Consider the following 20,994-nt stretch of genomic DNA (forward strand, 5'->3'; position numbering starts at 1 on the left):
CAGGTGGAGAGTTTTGACCGAGCGGATCGTGAAGACATTAGGAAAAGCCGCTACAAGCGTCCTTTACCTTAGAGGATTTCTGCACCTGGTCTCCGATGTAGATTTTTCGGAACTGCTCAAAGAAGCTCAGCATGGCCAGCTCCAGCTTCTCATTGCCCGCCTGAGCAAGGCGTGAATCGGTCAAGTTCATGAGTTGCAGGACCCTGGAAAGGCCGGAAGGGAAGGGATGAAGAAGGCCGCAGAGCTGGAGAGGGCACAAGCCACCCGTTGATTCAAGGGGCATTTTATTTTGTTCAGAAAGGGCAGGCTGCTGACTTTCCACATCTGGCTGAATCTGTCTGAGGAGGACCAACCACGGGGTCCCTCCGAAAGCGCCTCTGAGCTGGGCAAGTCAGGTGCCCTCCGGAGACAGGCACTGTCATGGGGGGGGGGGGGCTTCTACCCTGAAAACCACTCTGCTCATTTCCCCCCCCCCCCACTCAGAATCCCAGGCAGGGCTCTCAGGGAGACACCTAGGAATATCTGACCGACGGAAAACTGCTTGTTTTCATCATATGAAAGAACAATCGGAAAAAGAATCCTTTCGATATGTTTTAATCTTAGAATTATTTGACAAGAAGTTTACATTTTGGAGAAGGCTAAAAAGAATCAGCAGAAGGAAAAGCTTAACTCAATGAATGGCCACCCTGCATTTCCTTTAATCCCGCCCCCCCTTTCTTTTAGCCATGGATGAGAAAAAAACGGCTGTGCTTTGACAACAAACTTTGAAAGACCCACTTTCCCATCTCAAAGCCCAGCAATCTGCCAACTTCCAATATTTAGTTCTGTGTTCTGCAAGGGCCACAAGGGAGGGCACACCCCCTTACACACCCAGCTGGTCCACACAACTTCTACGCGGCTTGTGAATGCTCTCAAGGTGAACAGTTAATGCAGCATCTCCCCAAGCACGCTCAGTTACTACTCCTCCTTACTACTATGGCTTATTGCAGTCAGCCAGATGCTCAGAGTGGACCTGGCACTTTAATCCCCCTGCCAAGGGCTTCTCCAGGCCCCGGAGGTGGGCCGAAGTTGGTGAACCGAATAACGGGGAAAGGTGTGACGATTCATTCCCTTGGACGGGGCGAGAGGCCTTGGGGCAGGGCTCCCCTTGTTAGCGCGGGGCTCTTACCGACAGACCAGTTCGCCATCCATGGCATCTTGTTCGTCTGTGCTGGCAAAGGATACTCGCCCGCCAATCACGGCCCCAATGATGTAGACCAGCCAGGTGAGGCGCCCTGGAGCCAGAGAAAGGAACAGAGCGAATCCACCAACCTGTCTTCTCCCGCACACCTTTCCTTTAGTTAGACTGAGAGGGCAGAACCATCCACACCAACCCACATCAACACATCCAAAGCACAAAAAAGGAAGGCAAGCAAGGGAAAACCCAGCAACAGAAATGCACACAACTCAGGGGCTCAAATACCTCGAGAGCCTGGGAGAAGATCTGGATCTCAAGGGCTGTGAGAAAGGCCAGCAGGGACAACCCCTAATCTGAATGGTGTTCCAGAGGGCAGGCCCTGGGCCCTGGACTCCTCCCCGCCCCCGCCCAATGATCTTCTGTAATGGATGGGAGCCGGGGTGTGTGTGTGTGTGTGTGTGTGTGCGCGCGCGTGCAAAGGCACTCTGGTTCTTAGAAGCAAGCAGAGTTCCAAAGGTGGCTCTCCTTTTCATGAGGCAGGAACTAAGGCTGACTCTCAACTGTTACTTCACTTCATCTCTGCTTTGTTTCCAAGCATCGCAGTCCCCAACCCTGCACAGCTGCCAGGGAAATCCCATTGGCAAAGGAGGCTGCTCTCCTTCCTTAAGCTCGGCCAAGCCAAGGCAGGGATCTCCTGCTGGCTGCTCACCTTCTTGGACGGCCACATCCACGGGGATGGCCGTGGCGCTCTGCAGCAGCTCCTGGTAGGTCTGGGCGGACTGGTCGAACAGCTGCACCAGGAGGGCGCAGGTCTTCTCGTATTCGCAGCGCCCAATGGTGGAGAGCTGGTCGAGCTGCTGCTGCACCAAACCCGTGTCATCCAGGGGATCTTCCAGGCCATCTCTGGGGGTAGGGAAAGCCACCAATTGGGAAGAGAACCGGGCGCTCCTTTGCGAGGGGAGGGGGGCCCCGGGGGCTCCGCTGGCGTGAATGCGGCCAGGCTCGCTTCCCTCCCAGCTGCCCTCGGTGTTGGGGCAGGGTCCTTCTCCTGCGGTCGCGTAACTTTCACACATTCCCAGGCAAAGACCGCAAGGACCAGCCGTCCCCACGACATCTTACCTGAGAATGATGTGGACGGACTCCAGCCTGGAGGTGATGTATGCTTTGGTAACCTCTGGCGTGTACGTCTCCAGCATGTGCGGCTCGGTGGCTTTAACGTAGGGAACAGAGGCTGCCAGCCGCTGCCACAGACTGAGGAGGTAGTGCACGCTGTTCGGCGCAAACTCCCAGTGCTACCGGAAGGAAGGAAGGAAGACGGTGAATGCCACCTGCCTGCCTGCCTGCCTGCCAGCTCTTTCTGCTGGGGGCAAGTGGCCCCTTCAAGGCATTTGCAGGTAAAGCAGGCAGTTCTGTGTTCTAAAGCCGGGGCCTCCAACCGTGGCAACTTTAAGCCTTGTGGGACTTCAACCCTCAACTTCAACTCTGGGAGTCCACAAGTCCTAAAGCTGCCACGGCTGGAGGCCCCTGTTCTAAAGGCTGGTGTCCTAAGAGAAGCCACGCCCTTCCCTGCCCACCTGGACAGTTCAAAAGGCCTCCTGTGGTGAGCCCCCCCCCCAGACTCGCTCCAGCCCCAAGACGCCCCCACCTGCAAGCTGGTGACAGTGAAGTTGGCGATGAGTCGGATGACCTCAGGATAGTTTTCCACCTTGACCAGCTCCCCTAGCTGATAATTGCTTTTCAGGCGAGCTAAAAGCCGACAGAACTCGTGGTAGTTGTTTGGGTCTGACAAGCTCTGAGGGAGAAAAAACGAAGAACGAGAAGCATCAGTCCGGCACCCCCCTCGGCGAGACCCCCGGAGCTGTTCCACGAAGCCCCCCAGGCCCCTCCAGACTGACTGAGATTGCCCAAAGCCCAAATCATCCGGCTGCCCTGGGACGGCCAGGTCCAGTTCTGGACCACAATACCCAAAAGATGCCGGAGCCCTTGAAAGAATGCAGAGAAGAGCAACAAAAACCACTGAGCCGCGGTGGCGCAGCGGTGAGAGTGCAGTACTTCTGCTGCCTGCCGGCTGCCTGCAAATTGGCAGTTCGAATCTCACCAGGCTCGAGGTTGACTCAGCCTTCCGTCCTTCCGAGGTCAGTAAAATGAGGACCCAAACAAGCCAGAGGACTCTAGCATTAGCTCATCTTTGGCTTGCGTTAATCCTGACCCTGTATCGATTTATATTTCGCACTAAATTGAATATTGCACGATTCAAACTCATATTCCTCATCACCTACCAGTAGAGAAAGCGGGTGACAGCAGGAGCCTGTTCTCTCTGCACATCCCGCCCCACACTGGCAATGTCTGGGCCGGGGTAGCCAGGCAGACAGCGGAGGGGAGAACATGGGCCTGCAGAGCTGCCCAGGCAGGCCTGGGGCTTCTGCAGCCTCTTCCCTGGTTGGGCTGTTGTGGGCTCTATGCTGTCTGTTAATAAAGCTCTAAAATCCTCCGAATCACCCCCATTCTTGTCCTTCCACTCCCTCTAATCCTTGGACGGGCTGCTTTGCACGGGCTATGCCAAGAGCCTGGCTTAAGGATTTGGCTTGCTCTCCCTCTGAGTGGCTCCCCTCCCCCCATTTCCTGGGTTTTGTTGCAAAGAGAAGCCCCGGGATGACACCCGTCCGAAGCTTCAAGGGACAACTGGTGACAATGTCCATACAAAATTTGTTCATGTTCACATTCTGACTTACTTGGGGATTCTCCAGGATGCGCTTGACCCCATCGACCAGGTGCGACAGGAACTTGGCTCTTTCGGCATTGTTAAATAGGGACCGCCGGACGGAAGCAATTTGCACTAGGCACGACAAGACCTGAGCCAGGGGAGTAAAATCAAAACATGGACTCTTTGAACGAGTTGGCCCCGAAGCAAAACCTGTGCAGGCCGTGAGCAGACAAGCTTCAGTGGGCCTCTTCTGGGGGCGAGGGGAGAGGCAGGCAGAAAAAGCAAAGCGTTGACTTCGGGGGTAGCTGGGCCCAGATGGACGGTGCCCTGGGGGTCCCACCCACCCACCCACCCACCATTTCCCAGGGGAAATCTATGGGACGGAGACATACTTACCAGGGGTGAAAAAGTGGGAGGGATGGAATGGTACAGGTCAAAAAACAACTGCAGGGTGGAGGAATCTAGAAAGGCTGGAAGAGAGACGAGCGCAATTTCAGGGCAGGCTTGAAACGGCCCCTTGGAAACATCCTTCCGGCCAATGTTGGTGCCCAGCAGGACTTGGGGCCACCATCAGCCTGACTGAGGATTCTCTGGCCAAGCAAGAGAATGGAGGTGTGAAAACAGCTGCTCCCCTCTGCTCTCCCCCCTTCAGCAGCATGGCCCATTCCTCCTCATAGTTGGAAGGGACCTTGGAGGTCTTCTAGTCCAACCCCTGCTCCAGAAGCAGGCCCTGTACCATTTCAGACACATGGCTGCCCAGTTTCCACTTAAGAGCCTCCAGTGAGGGAGCAGCCATAGCTTCTGCTATCATGTCCCCCTGGCCCTTCTTTTCACGAGACCTGCCGTACCCAATTCCTACAACCCTTTGGCGTATGTTTTAGCCTCTAGGCCCCTCATCCTCTTTGTTGCTCTTCTCTGCACTTGTTCCAAAGTCTCAAGGTCTTTTTTTTTTATTTTGGGGTGACCAAAAGTGGATGAAGCATTCTAGGTGTGGCCCTACTAAGGCTTTGTATAGCTGTACTAGTAATTCACGTGATCTTGATTCTATCTCTCTGTTAATGCAACGTAGGATTGCACTGGCTTTTTGGGCCGCTGGCTCATATTTAAGTGATGTCCACTAGGACCACCAGATCCCTCTCGCAGTTACCGTTATTAAGCCAGGTTTCACCTAATTTGTATATGTATTTTGGGTTTTTCTTTCCTTAGTTTTCTCTACCTTCAATTGTATTTTAGTGGGATAGTGTCCAGTGTTCAAGTCTGTCAAGATCCACCTGGATCTTGAGTCTATCTTCTGGGGTGTCAGCCACTCCTACCAGTTTAGTGTCACCTGTAAATTTCATGTTCCCCTTCTATTCCCTCTTCTAAATTGTTTATGAAGATGTTGAAGAGCCGAAAAAGGAACTTAGGGTACCCCACTGCTTCCTTCCTTCCGTGTAGATGTAGTTCCATTAAGGATTACGTGTGTGTGATTTGTCAGCCAGTTACAAATCCATCTAGTGTCTATACCACATATTTCTAGCTTCCAAGGTGGTTGTGGTCTACTTTGTCAAAAGCCTTACTGAAATCCAAGCACGCTCTGTCCGTGTTTATCCTTCTCCCGTCTGCCTGCGCTGTTCAGTGCTCCCCCCTCCCCCACCCCGAGACTGCTTTTAAAACCAGGGATTCTCTGTATTTTTGGGAACTTCTTTTAGCTACCCCACCCCCCCGCCCCCCAAAGTTAAGGTTATAAATCTCAACTGCCACCTTTTGGGTGCCCATGGCAATGAGTTTGGCCCTAATCCAGCGGAAGGGGGCTTTCTGAAGGGCTAAGTTTAAACCACAAGGCAATTATGCTGAAAAGTGATGGGGAAATGAGGTGCTGAGAAGTCCCTTTCAAGAGGCATTTCAGAAAAAGCCCAGAGGCTCAACTGCATCCATTAACTGCATCCAGATGTGAAGGAGTATGCTTGAAAATATTATTGTATTTCAATCAGCAGAAACCTTTTTAAACGCATTCATGGTCTGAACTGTAGGTGAGCAAACATAATTACACCTGGGCCATTCCATGACAAATCAATGAAAAACGGTATATTTTATCTGGAAATTCTGCACAGCCATTATGTATGATTAACGATATCTGCAGCCAATTCTTCTCTCTGCTGACTAAATTAGGCCACCTTCTGCTGCAAAAAGGGACTCTTGCTTTTTTCCCTATGCACTAGAAAGCTGAGATATGTATAACTTACTGACAAGTCAAACAGGTAGAAAAAGAGTCCGATTAGTCAGGAACAACACCATTTATTATCTTCTAGGTCCAATGGCGTTTCTGACAATGGCAAAAATTACTGCTCTGTGTCGAAGATTTATCTCTTGGTCTTGCTCTTTCCTTGGTGAGAGCATAAAGGAAACCTCACCTTCGCCACCACTCGTTTGCTCCAAAACACACTTTCTATAACTTGCTCCTTAGAAGAAGGAAATTTCTGCCTCTCTTGCTCGCTCCCCCATATATGCCAACCTCTCCAAAGGTCACAATGAGCTTAGCTGGTATTCCATATTATAAGCAAATGGAACTAAAATTAACCACGCATACTACTGCCGGGTTTTTTGTCTATTGGCACATGAAAGAAAGCTTTAAGCATAATAAAAACAAGATGGGAGTCTTTTAATATTTAGTGACCAATGGCCAAATGGAAGTAATGTGCAGGAGCAGGTTTTCTTTTTCTCCAAAAAGATGACCAGACCAGATCGAAGAGATCTACTGCGCTGGCCATTCTGGAAAGAGCCTCTTGCCTCACTGGGATGAGCCGTTATCCAAAGAGTCTAATCTGGTTACTGAGAGATGCTTCTCAGTAGCTGAAGGACATTATTTCCTCTCTGTAATGATCGCAGCAATTCTCTAATATATTGGCCCACGTGTCCCCCCCGTCTTGCAGGTTTTGTCATGATTATTTCTGTGGACCCACTTAGGCAGTTTGCAGAACCGGCCGAATTGGAGTAGGGTTTTAAGACCGCCCTCCCTACGCTGTGCCAACCCGAAGGATTGGGGAGGGCCTGCACCATGTGACTGGGGCGATGCCTGCAACGATCCAGAGAGGCCTAACAAGGACAACCTCTACCTGATCTCCAGCTGGTGGGGATCTGCACCGTGCAGAGGTCGTCAGAGGACTCGTCGGTTGATGTGCCAATGAAGTCAAAGTTCAAACAATTGTGTGTGAGCTTCAGGAGCTGCATAAGGAGACCGTGCTGACTTTCATCGTTCAAATTCAGGTTTTTCCCTGAAGCCTAAAAAAAGGAAAAGCGAAGTGGGCACCATTTTTAAGACATTAGCCCAGCTTCTTGCCCGCAGAGCCTAACAATCCCACTGTATCATACACAGCAGTTGCCGTACCAGACTGAAGTTAGAGATTTTCAGAGCTCTAAATTTACAGTAACATTGGACTCGGTCATTTTCAATCCCTCAATCAGCATAGAGCCGGAAGGGACCTTGGAGGTCTTCTAGTCCAGCCCTCCCTGCTCAAGGCACCATTTCAGACCAGGGACTGTCCAGTCTCTTCTTAAAAACCTCCAGGGATGGGGCACCCACCACTTCTGCAGGCAAGCGTCATCATTGACCTTAATCGTTTTACCCAGCGGTCAAGACTGAGCACCAAGGTTTCGAGTTTTCTTACCTGTTTCAATAAATTGCAGGAGAGGGTAAAAATATCAAACAACGATGAGTCTCGGAATGAGGAAGCAATTTTCCTGTGTTTGGTCAAAGGATGTGTAGTGTCTGCCTAGAGATTGAATAAGAAAGCAAGTTACCGTTAGACCTTAAATGCTCGTGAAGAAAACAAGAATAAGAATTTGACGAAGGTTGAAATAAGAAATTTTCTATAAAGCTCCGATAATCCTTTACCAATACCAGGACTAAAAGCCTGATGATTTAAGAATTTGCATATAGATAAGGGATGGGTTATAAAACAAGAGCTGTTTGTAATCTTTTAGGGGTTGAAAAGTTATTAAATCCGATTATACCTGTCTTTTTTTTCCGTTGCACTTTTTAACTCTCCCTTCCCTCCTCTTCTCTCTGTGAGTTTAGTTTGTATTTGCTTCTGCTACTGTAATTAAAATCTTCAGTAAAAATTATATATAAAAAGGAGGATGCTACTAGAACATCCCACAGGCGCTTTTCTACAGGTTGTCCACTATAGCGAATCCCTATAATTTTAAGACCATCATACTGAGGAAAGATCTCAGCAGGGTGGAACTGCCATGGGCTGATTATAGAGCATATAATATCCACTGCCTAAAAACATCCTATTTCCCATTTTCCATTCAGCTATCAGCATTTGCTTCCATTTCTCTTTTGAAGAAAAGGATAAAAAGCGATATGAATCATTTTATCTGTATACTAGCAGAACCTAACAACCCTCAGCAACACCCAAGAGTTGCTCAGTTCCGTGGTGTATATAATTGCGGTATATCAGCCTATATACAGGCACAGCCAGGATCACTGAAGATTGAAATAGGTCAAATGGGACGTGCAGAATCTATTGTTGTTTAAGCAGCAGCTGCTGGGCCAAATCTATCCGGCTGGGTTGGGGCACTGCATTTTCCTCCAACGGAACAATGTCAGTGGCCAGAATCCCGGAAGTGGCCCTTCGGGGCAGCGGGGCCTGAATGGGGCTCCCCGCCCCCCCGAAAGACCCAGGTCGTCCTGGAAGGGAGGGGTTCAAGGCCTGGCTCTTCTCCCAGGTGGGAGAGGTTGGGGTGGGTTTCTTCCTTCCTTTGCATTTGAATCCGATTCTTGCCATGTTGGCGGCATCTTTTCTTTTTTCCACTGTATTTTTAAGATGTTCTCATGAGCCACCCAAAGTAGCAGCTGGGAATTTGGGGGGAGGGGTCACACAAAGCCTGTCAAATCACCGCACGCGATCAATGGGTTACACCAGGGTTGGTGCCTGAATTTTATCTCCTCGCTGCCCCAGTTGGGGGCCCGTCATCTCCCTGGACTACAGCTGTCCACCACCCTTTTCAGCCCCTGGATCCGCTGCCCACATCTGCTGGGGCTGTGATGACTGCAGAGAAGCCACAGGCCCTGGCAAGAGAAGGTGGGCCTGCCCTTGGCCAGGCACCCCTTTCCCTCACTTAACCGCCTGCTGCCAGATGAAAACAGAAACGCTTGGCAAGTCCTGGCTCCCGAGTGCTGAGCCACTAGCCTCCTGTTGGTTTCAACCAACGTTAGAGACCCTCAAAGATCTGCCCTAAACCTCCATTCAATTTTACCGCTTTCAGGCCAAGCTTTTCAAATGTCCGGATGCTTGTTAGAAGTCAGCAAGCCTGCCTTGGGATTAGGGGAAAAAAGACGCAGCCAGGTTTGCAGCAGAAACAGATTCTTGTCCCATTAAGGGGAAAACACAGGAAGACTGCAATTCTTAAACTCTCTTTACTATGCTGCATTTTCCCGCAATACAGCGGATAAGCTGACTTCCAATCCAAGGAGAGGCTCTCTCTGTTCCTTGGCAGAACTACAGAACTGCAGTTTCAAGAGTCCAAACCAAAATCCCTGGTCCCTCTTGTCAGTCAAGCTCCTTCAAGCTTCTCTCTTGAGATAGCACAGTGGGAGGCTAGGACTGCTGAGGGAGTGGCCTGCTCCAGACCTATCAAAATCTGGAGGACAGGGGTTGCCATCTGTACTTCAGAAGAAGATAAGGCCACACCCTGGCGTGGGGAGCATGCCAGCCTTTGAATTGAACCAGAACTCTGATGGTTGCCATGCAGGATGGAAGCAAGTAGCTCTTAGGAAAGGTTTCTCCAAAGGAAGAGCTACAGAAATGGAAAGCTCATTGTGAGCCTTCGCAATATTACTGAACAGAGGGTTGTCTCCATCCAAAGCTCTACTTCTATAGCTCAGGAATTGCGCCAGGGATGGTAAACTTCAAACTCCAGTGGAGCGTCAGTTTCTTACCAAAGCAGCACATGTCTGTACAAACAAACCAGCGCATAGGCAGAAAGCAGCACAAGGCAAAATGAATGAATAAAGGTGACACTTACTTCACTGAGGAAGGCTGAAGCACTTACTTGATTAATTTCATTTGTTAGCTGAGACAAGATTGTCACTCCAATGATGCAGTGCTCAACACTGTCCTAGAGAAGGAAAAAGCAGAAAAGGTCCCTCTGGCAGAGCGGTCTCTATTGTTGTAGCTTATGGCTTACGTTGTTGATGACTTCTATAATGCTGTCTGGCAGTCCTCCCCCACAAGTCACAAGGGTGCCCCTTCTCCAAAGTGGAAACACCACCAGAATTTTCTTTACTGGGCTTCAGGAAGGCCTCCGACCACATTTTGCAGGCAACTGAGATTCACTTGCAATTGCCACTCATTATGTGCCCCTTGTGGGACTGGCTTTCCTAGAATTGTTTGAGAGTCAGTAGATCTAGAACAAAATCCAGCTATGCGCCCAGCAGATGCTGCGCTGTCTTTTTATTTTTTTTCTCCTACATGTGAAATATGCTAAAAGCTTGTTATACAATTCAAAGCAGAACAGGATTCTGCCATGCCCCTTCCTCTTCAATACTGCCACTCCAATAGGAAGGCCAAAGGAACAACAAGCCAGGTGAACCGATTTTAGCTAAGCATCAGAAAAAAAATATTCCAGTCGCAGAAGGAAAAGCTGTTTCAGGGAGCATGGGGGGTGGAGGGGTGGGGCAGAGGTTGTTGTTGGTGAATACGGAATTGGGTGGCTTGGAGTCGACCAACAGCTCCTGGTCCTCACCTAAACTTTAGCAACTTCTACTTCCTCTTCCTGGAAGCTTTTGGTTGGGCACTCTGAGGAACAGGAAGCTAGATGGTGGAGGCCTTTGATCTAGTGATTGGGGCAGATAAGAATTCCAGCATTTGGTTCTGCAGTTTTCTTTCTGTTGGCTTGATACCCACAACAGTATCAATGGACACTGACTGTGTGAAACAAGCCCACCACCATCAAGGAAAAAGAGTAGAAATCATCAGCCAAAGCCCTGATGTGCAAGGAGAAGTAGAAGAGATGGAACACTGACCTGCAAAAATCTTGTGACATCAGTGATGACATTTCTGAAAACATATTCATCCTTCTGACAGTCAAACCAGCCCAGTTTTGTGATTCTGGCATACAGCTGAATTAGTGCTTGTGTAACAAACGTGGCCAACTTAGGTCTGGTAGCGAGATAATTGAGCACATAATTCCCTGAAACAGAGGCATCAAGTGGAGAGTGCTTAGGAAACTTGGAGTTGGGAAAAGGTCACCACCCCTGAAGTGAATACAGGCACAACTGGGACTAGGCTGCAAGCAGCACCTGCGACTTATCGCTTAGAAGCCCCCCCGCAAACAAGAAAACAAGGGGGGAGGAGGCAGAGGGGTGGCTCTGTAATGAGCACACAACATTCAGCATCATCAGGCAGGATCTGGCCAAAGTGCTTCCCTTGGGCCCTTTCCGGATTGCCTGACCTACAGACCACAGCATAGCTAAAGCCAGGTTCCACGGAGCTCCTGCCCCAGAGCTGCTGCTACTGGTCAGTTCTTGGGGTGACCTCTGAAAGGCAGACTGACCCTGCCCACCTCGAGTGAAGCTGCCTTGGAGGCAGACCCGGGAGGAAGGAGGGGGTTGAGAGAAGGGGCCTAAGCATTTCTTTCAGGGTCTGACCCTCTCTCCTCACAATGTCCAAAGAACAGCCAAAACAGCTGCACTTTATGGTGCAGTATGTTACAAAAAGAATTACTTCTCAACTTATCACATTGTAATTTTAATATGTTGTCAAGGAACAGGGAAGCATGCACGTACATAGAAGGCAAGCCAGGCAAATTCATACTTATTTCTCACACTATGGGTAACTTAAAAGAGGAAACACTACGAATGTTCCCTTTCTATCCCAGCAAACGTTCGCAAACTTTCCGAATAGCCCGTCTGATCCTAGGCAAGCCAGGCCTTGGGGCTGAGCGATCCAGCTTTGCTGTACTTACGTATGTCTATGCGTTGTTCCAAGGGCAAAGGGTTGTTTGTGCGTGACACCAGTTTTGTAAGGCATGTAGCTGCCAATAATTGGGAATATGACGACTGTAAAACAAACAGAAAGAAAACAAGCCATTCATGTGGATGGATAAATTCTGGGATTCTGCTGAAGGCTCTTAGTGATTCTCACACTGGCAAGATGGCAATATATTAATATTTAATAATCATCCTGAACCATGAGATAGGTGGCATATAAAGTTAATAAATAAAATAAAAATATCTTTCACCGAATACTTTAAATCCTAGATTAGATGACCCACTACACGGATCTCCACAGACATATTTGGCACAGCCACATTTTAAAGAATTCCAATTTGCCAGTTGCAAATGCCTTCCTATATTGGGTCAGCAAGATGCATCCCTAAACTTGCAAAAAAAAAAAAAGGTACCCAACCCTTTCAACAGCAGCCTTGTGGCTTGTTTGTCTACGTACACTCCCTCTTTCAAGGAGAAGCTGGCACTTGTTCAAGCAATCCGGGCTGTTAGTAAATTCAACCAGGGCTTTCTCTGCCTGGAGCCGTGTAGTGGTGTCCGTTGTCTCATATAGTTGCTTGCACAGATTCTCTAGCTGGGCTAGACTCTGGAACAAACCAAAGTGAATTGAGTTAGGATTGGGTGCATCTGCCATTCTGGAAGACAATATCATGACAGAAAAAACAAATACTTAAAAATAGCATATTATACAGCCTCTGGTTTTGGGTTACCACTACTGAAATCCTACTAAAATGCAATTCTGGTAACATCTGATCTAGGCTTTTAACCCAGAGTTAAAATTCAGTCTCATTCCCTAACTCTGTCTTTAACCCAAATTTGTATTTTAGTCAAAACACGGACTTCCACTTACTAAAAGGGATGGGGAGCATTGTCCTTCCTTCCGTCGACGAAACCCTGAAGATGCATGGTTTCAGGAACCCCCGAAAACAGGCTGTACATTTAAAATGTGTGGCTTCCGTGGTCGGCCATTTTTAGCAATAGGCAGCCTGTTCCTATCTTACCTAATGTTGCCCTTAAGTTGGCCGTTCGTAATCCAAGGACTGCCTGCCTTGCCAAGTTTAACGAACGGTAACTTTCATGTGAAACCTACAAGCTCTTTGACAACGGAACAGAGCTATTCCACAGTGGAACAGTTCAATGAAGCCACACCCCAAAAGCCCAGGAGCAAACAAATTTGGACACTATTTAAGTCTGCACGAAGGAGATAATGTATTTAATCCTGAATTAAGTCCTGAAGGAAAGGGGAAATGTAAGTTGATCAAATGAATAGAGGTAAAGAGCAAAATATGTGGATAAGTTATTGGGAATATGTTAATATGACGTCCGTTGGATCACATGTGAGCTAGATTCAATGTATGGATATGCAGGGACTTACTTCAAACTTTTTTTTTTTTACTTCAGCAATTCTAATTTTTTAAAGATGCCTTTGAGAGATTGCCAGGGATAGTCAAATATGAAAAGTCAACTTTTTTGTGCCTGACGCTACATCTTCCTCCCAACCAGAATACTGCAGATAATTTTGAACAAACACCAAATTAGTTTGCACACTTATTATTTCCCAATTGCCAGCTAACGAAGACCAGGGTTAGGACTTGGAATTATTCTTCAATGTAGTTGGACAACAGCCGTTCTTGGAGCCATGATAATGGCAATATTGGGCACAGACTTTCTAGCAAAGGAGTCCTGTACATAGGAGATAAGGGCGCAGGCATGGAACAGCCTGAATGTACTGCATGGCACATCCCTCAACAAAATGTATCAAGTGCTGTCTCTCTTGGTTCAGGGTTTTCTTGTTTTTAAAAAACATGTATATTTTTGTAAAAAACGCAAACAATTGCAGGCAGGCGGCTTTTTGATGATGGCTATGGGCCGGGATTTTTCCGAAATGGGCTTCTAGGAACAGTTACTTTTAAGTCTGTTTTGTGGCTGTCATAGACCGCTCTGAGCATCTCCCACCTCAAAATAACAGGACTGGCCATCTCTAGCAACCGTGGGGCCCAGATAGTTCTTAAAACAAAAACAGTTTCGAGACTGAGCGAGTTCCCCAAATGCTTACTCTACTCTGTGGAGCTGAAAAGGTCGTCCGTCTCCTTTTAGCTTCCCCAGAGACCTCACAGGGGATACAGCAAGTAGCCCAAACCGGCCCAGTGAACTACGAGGCGGAGTGGGAATCTCCACCACCTCTGCCCCACTGGGGCTTCCCAGGGGAGGCAACGCCCCCAGCCAGCCTTGCAGAAACAGGGGGAGGAAGAGCCTTCGGTTTGGCCAGGTGCAAAGGTATCAAATGTATCTTTCTGATATCAAACACAAACTCTTTGATTAAGCAGAGTAGACTTTATTTAATTTCATTGCAGGAGGTGCAATGACAATAAACTAAACTAAACTCTACCAAGAATACTGAAATGTAAGGCTTAATACTAATACCAAGTAAGGGTATGCCCAGTGGCATTTCATTTTAACTCCAATTTAACTGTCGAGTAATTAGCATGAATTATACCCTGAGCGTACTTCTATTGGAAATACTGATTTCTCTGTAACCTCACTGATCTCCATTCGCTGCACTTATACAGCTGTGAGGACAATAGACATTCTGCAGCACTGAACTTGCGCTCCAAGGAATGCGCTGGAAGCAAACATTGAACCTCTTCACTATAGCTCTACAGCAACGGGATCAAGCAATCATTTTCAAGCTTATAACCCTCCGCATCAGCCCAGTGATTCTCAACTAATGACACACAGACCAAACATAAATGAGCTGCACCTCAGGGCAAATCACTTAAAACTTTAATAACATCTTCAAACAGACTGTAAATAATAAATACATCAGGATGCAGGAGAACAGACTGATGCCCTGCTAAAAAAAACCCAATTCCTGGCTCAACAGCCCTAACCGTGAGAGGGATCGTGGCGTCCTAGTGCACCATCATTTCAGGATGAACAGCCAAAACCCCAGTGCAATCCTAGGCTGCATTAGCCAAGAGCCAGAATCAAGATCACGTGAAGCGTTAATGCCGCTTTAAAATGCCTTGGTAAGACCACACACCTTTCGAATCACCTTGCTTTGGTACCGGGATAAACATGGACCTTCTCCGTCCCTTTGGCCACTGACCGCTCTTCCGTACCCTTCAGCAAAGCACGTCCGGTGCTTTCGTCAGCAGTGGCCTCCGCAACTCAGCAGGAATTGCCGGGGCTTTGCAGTTAGGCAACCCGTTGAGTGCCCACACCTCCTCCTCCTCCTCCTCCTCCAGAATATCTGGTTCCATTTCTGGTAAATCAGCTTCTGCTCTTATGGCCTGGCCTTGTTCGTGCAAAGCTGTTCTGCATGTTCCTGGCATCTTTCTCTGACGGCTTCACGTCCATGAAGACTCTTTCAGGCCAAAAGTATCTCAGAAGGTGAAATCATGGTACCTTTGCTCCAGTTGCCATGGTTTAACCTTCTGAGATTCTCTCTGATGGCTTGTTGGTCCTGCCATTCCTGCCCGTCACGTCCTCTGACCACAGCCTTCCTTTCCTGCCACGAAGGGGTGCTTGGCCGCCTCCTTATAGGCAAAACACTCGCTTGTACGGCTCTCATGGCTGCTTCCTCCAGTTTCTTACATTGCTCAGCCGAATACTTTGCTTTGTCTTTTCTTGCCTCTCTCCGGAACCTTCCATTTAGTCTTCGCCTTTCTCCCCTGTCCCCAATGGCTTTTGCTTAATAGGTTCTTGGGCTACTTTGGTGAGGGTTGTTTTTATTCCCTCCCGCAGCTCATCTGGTTGTCTTTCTGTGAAGCTGAGCAGTTGAAATCTATTCCTGAAGTTAACTGCATATGTCTGGGGAATCTTTTCGATGTCAAATTTCTGAATCCTGGGTGGCTGTTTGATACTGCGCCACTGGCACCTTATCTTGGCAGCTAACAGTTCATGATCTCACCCATAATCTGCTCCAGGGAACATTTTCACAGCAAGGATGGGACTTTTCTGCCTCTTTGGGCACAAGATGTAGTCAATTTGGTTTCAATGTTCTGCGTTAGGTGAAGTCCAAGCGTATAGTGGCTGCTTGGGTTGTTCCAACCACGTGTTCCTTCTGCTTAGCTGTCGTCCATGGTATAGCTGAATCAGATCTCCTCAAATCTTGTAGGCTTCGAGTTGATTTTTCCTTGATGACCAATCATTAGAAGAATAAGCCATTGTATTTTCTCTGCTTTTACATCACCTACTTGATCATGGACGCTGATGTCTTTGGCAATATCTAATTCACAAATTACTGGCAAAAAATTTCCAACTTTCAGTAGTACATGGATGTGTACATCTTTCAGCTAAATAGTTTTTGCTGATATTCCAAGCATGAACAGAAAACAGCAGCAATTCATCGCAAAGCTAGATCAACACTGATTCAATGACCAGGATTACGGAAATCATTGCCATAGACAGGCCAATTAGTTGAAAAATGAGTAAGGATAATCGAGTACAGAATATACCTTCAGTCTCTGGAACTGAGTTTTGTCTCACTAAGCGAATGTTGGCACTTTACAATGCAAAAAAATGGTAGAAAGAAATTATATGTTAGTCCATAAGTGTGGTGATTCTTCCAAAAACCAGAATAAAACGGGTTCAGATTTGTTACAGCAGGAATTAGGAAAAGAAAAATCAAATTGTTCCGCCAAAGTATTTTGCTGGGAAGGTAGTAGCTCAGAAAGCTACCAGACTGAAAAGAAATATAAACAAATACATACTTTATCTGCTTTCTGTTTCAATGGGCACCATTTATGAACAACTGAGCCAATGGGATAACGAAGCTGGTGGGCACCTAAGAGGCCTTACCTGGGGTCTCGTTAAGTGGCTTGCTTTATGCTCCTAAATTGGTGCAATCTGGTGTAGCTGTAATACTTGCCATGAGGCATTAGGTCCCTCACAGTGTGAATTTATATAAAATTATGATAAATATAAGACCCACTTCGGTATACAGGTAGTCCTCGCTTAGTAACTGCCCTGTTTAGTGACAATTCAAAGTTCCTACAGTGCTGACAAAGTAACCCTATGACCAGCCTTGCACTTATAAGCATTCCAGTGTCCCTGCATGCACATGATCAAGATACAAGCACTTTGTAACTAGTGGCCATTGATGATCTTTGCAGGACCCTGTGGTCATGACCACCATTTGCACACTTCACAGCCAACTTCCTATTGACAGGCAGAGTCAATAGAGAAGCTGGGAATAAAATCACCTGATGTCTCACTTAATAATCAGGCAATAAAGTTTAGCAATAACGTTCCAGGTGTCAATTGTGATTCTGCGAGGCTACCTGTATAGTGTTTAAGGCATCGAGCAAGAAACTAGGAGACTGTCAGTTCTAGCATTGCAGAAATGCTACAAATACTGCAATCTCAAATGCTACGTAAGTTGGCAAATCATTGCTAGAGGTTTTCAAGAAAAGATCAGACCACCATTTGTCTAGAATGGGATACAGTCTCCCGCTTTGGGCTGGGGTTGGACTGGAAGACCTTAAAGGTCCCTTTTAGCAGTGGTGGTGTTCGACCGGTTCTGCCCAGTTCTGGAGAGCCGGTAGCGGTGATGAGCAGTGGAGACCGAACCGGTTCTCTTCGCTGCTCTGTGTTTGGACCACTTGCCCGCCCGGGCTCCCATACTCACTTTTATGGCCAGATTTCAAAGCGCAGCAGCTGCTGCAGCGACCAGCATTGTGTAGGCTTGCAGGAGGCAAGTTAGAATGCCTCTGCGCCTACGCAAAGTGCGTGTTTGGCGTGCGCATGCGCGCAAAGTGCGGCCACCAAGCCACGCCCACCGAACCGGTGGCAACTTTATTTGAATACCACCACTGCCTTTTAGCCTTACGATTTGATGACTCTTTCTCAATCCTAGGGAGCCGGCACTGCTCTGAATTCTCGCCAAGAAAACTAGAGGCTCCAGGCAGGCACCAGGAGTTTATTCCGAGACTTGGGACGCATTTGGGTCAACAGAAAAGGAAGAAGGAATGACATTGCCATAGGCATATATTACCCACTACCCAACCAAGTGGAGGAAATAGATGATCTGTTTAGTTAATTAGTTAGTTAAGGTGTGCAGGGAACATGTTAGGCACAGGAGTCATCGGGAACTTTAACTAGCCTGGCATCGACTGGGAGACAAACTCTGCCCCTAGTTGGAGATCAAACAGGTTCCTGATGAACCTAGCGGACAACTTTGTCTCCCCAAAAGGTAGAGGACAGGAACTAGACGGTCAGCTATATTGGACATAATTCACACTGACAGATGAAATGATAGAAGGGGTTGAAGTTGAGGGAACTTAGGGGAAGAGTGACTATGTTATATTGGAGGTCAACAAAACGCAAGCTCAAGGAGTGGAACAAAATCAAATGAGAGTCTGGACTTTAAAAGACCAGATTTCAACAAACTTAGAGCTTAGGAAGGATTCCATGTAAAAAACAAGACAAAGTCTAGAAACAATCAGTCCACTAATGGGAGAAGATGGCAAGAAGGTGATGTGTAACAGGCAGCAAGCAGAAGTATTTAATTCTGGCTTTATGCAAAAGAAAAATATAATACAATTTATCAAAAACAGCACCGTATAGGAGACAGATTAGGCATACAAATCGAAATAGCAAAGAATAGGGTACAAAAACACTTGTCCACCCTAGATGGGTTTTAATTGCCAGGACCAGAGGGAAGGCATCCCAGAATTCTGAAGGAGCTGGCAGACATACTCTTGGAACCATTGAACCGTGTCTTTCAAAGAGCCAGGAGCATCGGGGAACTACCAGAGGACTGGAAAAGGGCTGCTGTAATTCCCACCTTCAGACAAGGGGGGGGGAAACGGTTCCAGGAAACTGTAGACCTATCAGCCTGACATCTATACCTGGAATGATTCTGGAAAAGACAATCAAGCAATGAATCTGTGAACACCTAGAGGCAAACAAAGTTGTAACCAGAAGTTAACATGGGTTTGTCAAAAACAGATCATGCCAGACAAATCTTATCGCATTCTTTGACAAAGTGACAAAATTAATGGATCAGTGAAATGCTGTGGATATAATTTATTTAGACTTCAGTAAGGCATTTGACAAGTAGACCACAACCTACCTCTTGGTAAGATTAAAAAAATTGGGATAGACAGCATTACCACCAGATGGATTTGCAACTGGCTGACCAACTACACTCAACGTGTTGTCCTCAATGGAACTACATCTAAATGGAGTGAAGCATGCAGTGGGCTATCTCAAGATTCTGCTTTGGCCCGATACTCTTCAATATCTTCCTGAATGATTTAGCTGAGGGAACAGAAAGGGCACTCATCAAATTTACCAACAACAGCAAATGAAGGAGGGGGAATACTTCAGAAGATGCAGAAGGATTTTGACAAGACTTGAATACTGGGGCCTATCCAACAAAATACACTGCTCAAAAAAATAAAGGGAACACTTAAACAACACAATGTAACCCCAAGTCAATCACACTTCTGTGAAATCAAACTGTCCGCTTAGGTAGCAACACTGATTGACAATCAATTTCACATACTGTTGTGCAAACGGAATAGACAACAGGTGGAAAGCAGAGGCAGTTAGCAAGACATCCCCAATAAAGGAGTGGTTCTGCAGGCGGTGACCACAGACCACTTCTCAGTTCCTATGCTTTCTGGCTGATGGTTTGGTCACTTTTGAATGCTGGCAGTGCTTTCACTCTAGTGGTAGCATGAGACGGAGTCTACAACCCACACAAGTGGCTCAGGTAGTGCAGCTCATCCAAGATGGCACATCAATGCGAGCTGTGGCAAGAAGGTTTCCTGTGCCTGTCAGCGTAGTGTCCAGAGCATGGAGGCGCTACCAGGAGACAGGCCAGTACATCAGGAGATGTGGAAGAGGCCGTAGGAGGGCAACAACCCAGCCTCAGGACCGCTACCTCCGCCTTTGTGCAAGGAGGGACAGGAGGAGCACTGCCAGAGCCCTGCAAAATGACCTCCAGTGGGCCACAAATGTGCATGTGGCTGCTCAAACGGTCAGAAACAGACTCCATGAGGGTGCTATGAGGGCCCGACGTCCACAGGTGGGGGTTGTGCTTATAGCCCAACACCATGCAGGACGTTTGGCATTTGACAGAGAACACCAAGATTGGCAAATTTGCCACTGGCGCCCTGTGCTCTTCACAGATGAAAGCAGGTTCCCACTGAGCACATGTGACAGACGTGACAGGGTCTGGAGACACCATGGAGAACGTTCTGCTGCCTGCAACATCCTCCAGCATGACCGGTTTGGCAGTGGGTCAGTAATGGTGTGGGGTGGCATTTCTTTAGGGGGCCGCATAGCCCTCCATGTGCTCGCCAGAGGTAGCCTGACTGCCATTAGTACCGAGATGAGATCCTTGTGAGACCATATGCTGGTGCGGTTGGCCCTGGGTTCCTCCTAATGTAAGACAATGCTAGACCTCATGTGGCTGGAGTGTGTCAGCAGTTCCTGCAAGACGAAGGCATTGATGCTATGGACTGGCCCGCCTGTTCCCCAGACCTGAATCCAATTGAGCACAACTGGGACATCATGTCTCGCTCCATCCACCAGACTGTCCAGGAGTTGGGGGATGCTTTAGTCCAGGTGTGGGAGGAGATCCCTCAGGAGACCATCCGCCACCTAATCAGGAGCATGTCCAGGCGTTGTAGGGAGGTCATACAGGCACGTGGAGGCCGCACACGCTACTGAGCCTCATTTTGACGTGTTTTAAGGACATTACATCAAAGTTGGATCAGCCTGTAGTGTTTTTTTACACTTTAATTTTGAGTGTCACTCCAAATCCAGACCTCCATGTGTTGCTAAATTTGATTTCCATTGATAATTTTTGTGTGATTTTGTTGTCAGCACATTCAACTATGTAATGAACAAAGTATTTAATAAGAATATTTCATTCATTCAGATCTAGGATTTCTTATTTTTGTGTTCCCTTTATTTTTTTGAGCAGTGTAATACGAGAAAAGTCAGATTTTACAGTTAAGCAAGAAAAAACAAACACAGAGATACAGAATAGGCGATACCTGGCTCAACAGTAGTAACTGTGAAAGGATCTACCACTTTAGAATGAGCCAGCAGTGTGCTGCAGCCGCCAAAATAGCCAGTGCAGTCCTAAGCTGTTTCAAC

The 20,994-nt window shown here is 47.6% G+C and overlaps 1 protein-coding gene across 1 annotated transcript in view; it reads right to left on the reverse strand.

Annotated features, from left to right (window-relative positions):
• XPO7 (exportin 7) overlaps positions 1 to 20,994 on the reverse strand; it is a 34,375-nt gene that overhangs the window by 10,707 nt on the left and 2,674 nt on the right. The window contains 13 exon segments of the mRNA XM_087969554.1: positions 68 to 203; positions 1,169 to 1,274; positions 1,887 to 2,080; positions 2,297 to 2,469; positions 2,823 to 2,969; positions 3,910 to 4,029; positions 4,278 to 4,351; positions 6,977 to 7,142; positions 7,529 to 7,633; positions 9,921 to 9,986; positions 10,894 to 11,060; positions 11,835 to 11,928; positions 12,317 to 12,463. Coding sequence (XP_087825680.1) covers positions 68 to 203; positions 1,169 to 1,274; positions 1,887 to 2,080; positions 2,297 to 2,469; positions 2,823 to 2,969; positions 3,910 to 4,029; positions 4,278 to 4,351; positions 6,977 to 7,142; positions 7,529 to 7,633; positions 9,921 to 9,986; positions 10,894 to 11,060; positions 11,835 to 11,928; positions 12,317 to 12,463 — 1,695 coding nt within the window.

Source organism: Notechis scutatus, chromosome 7 (assembly GCF_049901735.1).
Source record: "Notechis scutatus isolate UNSWTSFEM ecotype Mainland chromosome 7, rNotScu1.2, whole genome shotgun sequence".
NCBI classification, from domain to species: Eukaryota; Metazoa; Chordata; class Lepidosauria; order Squamata; family Elapidae; genus Notechis; species Notechis scutatus.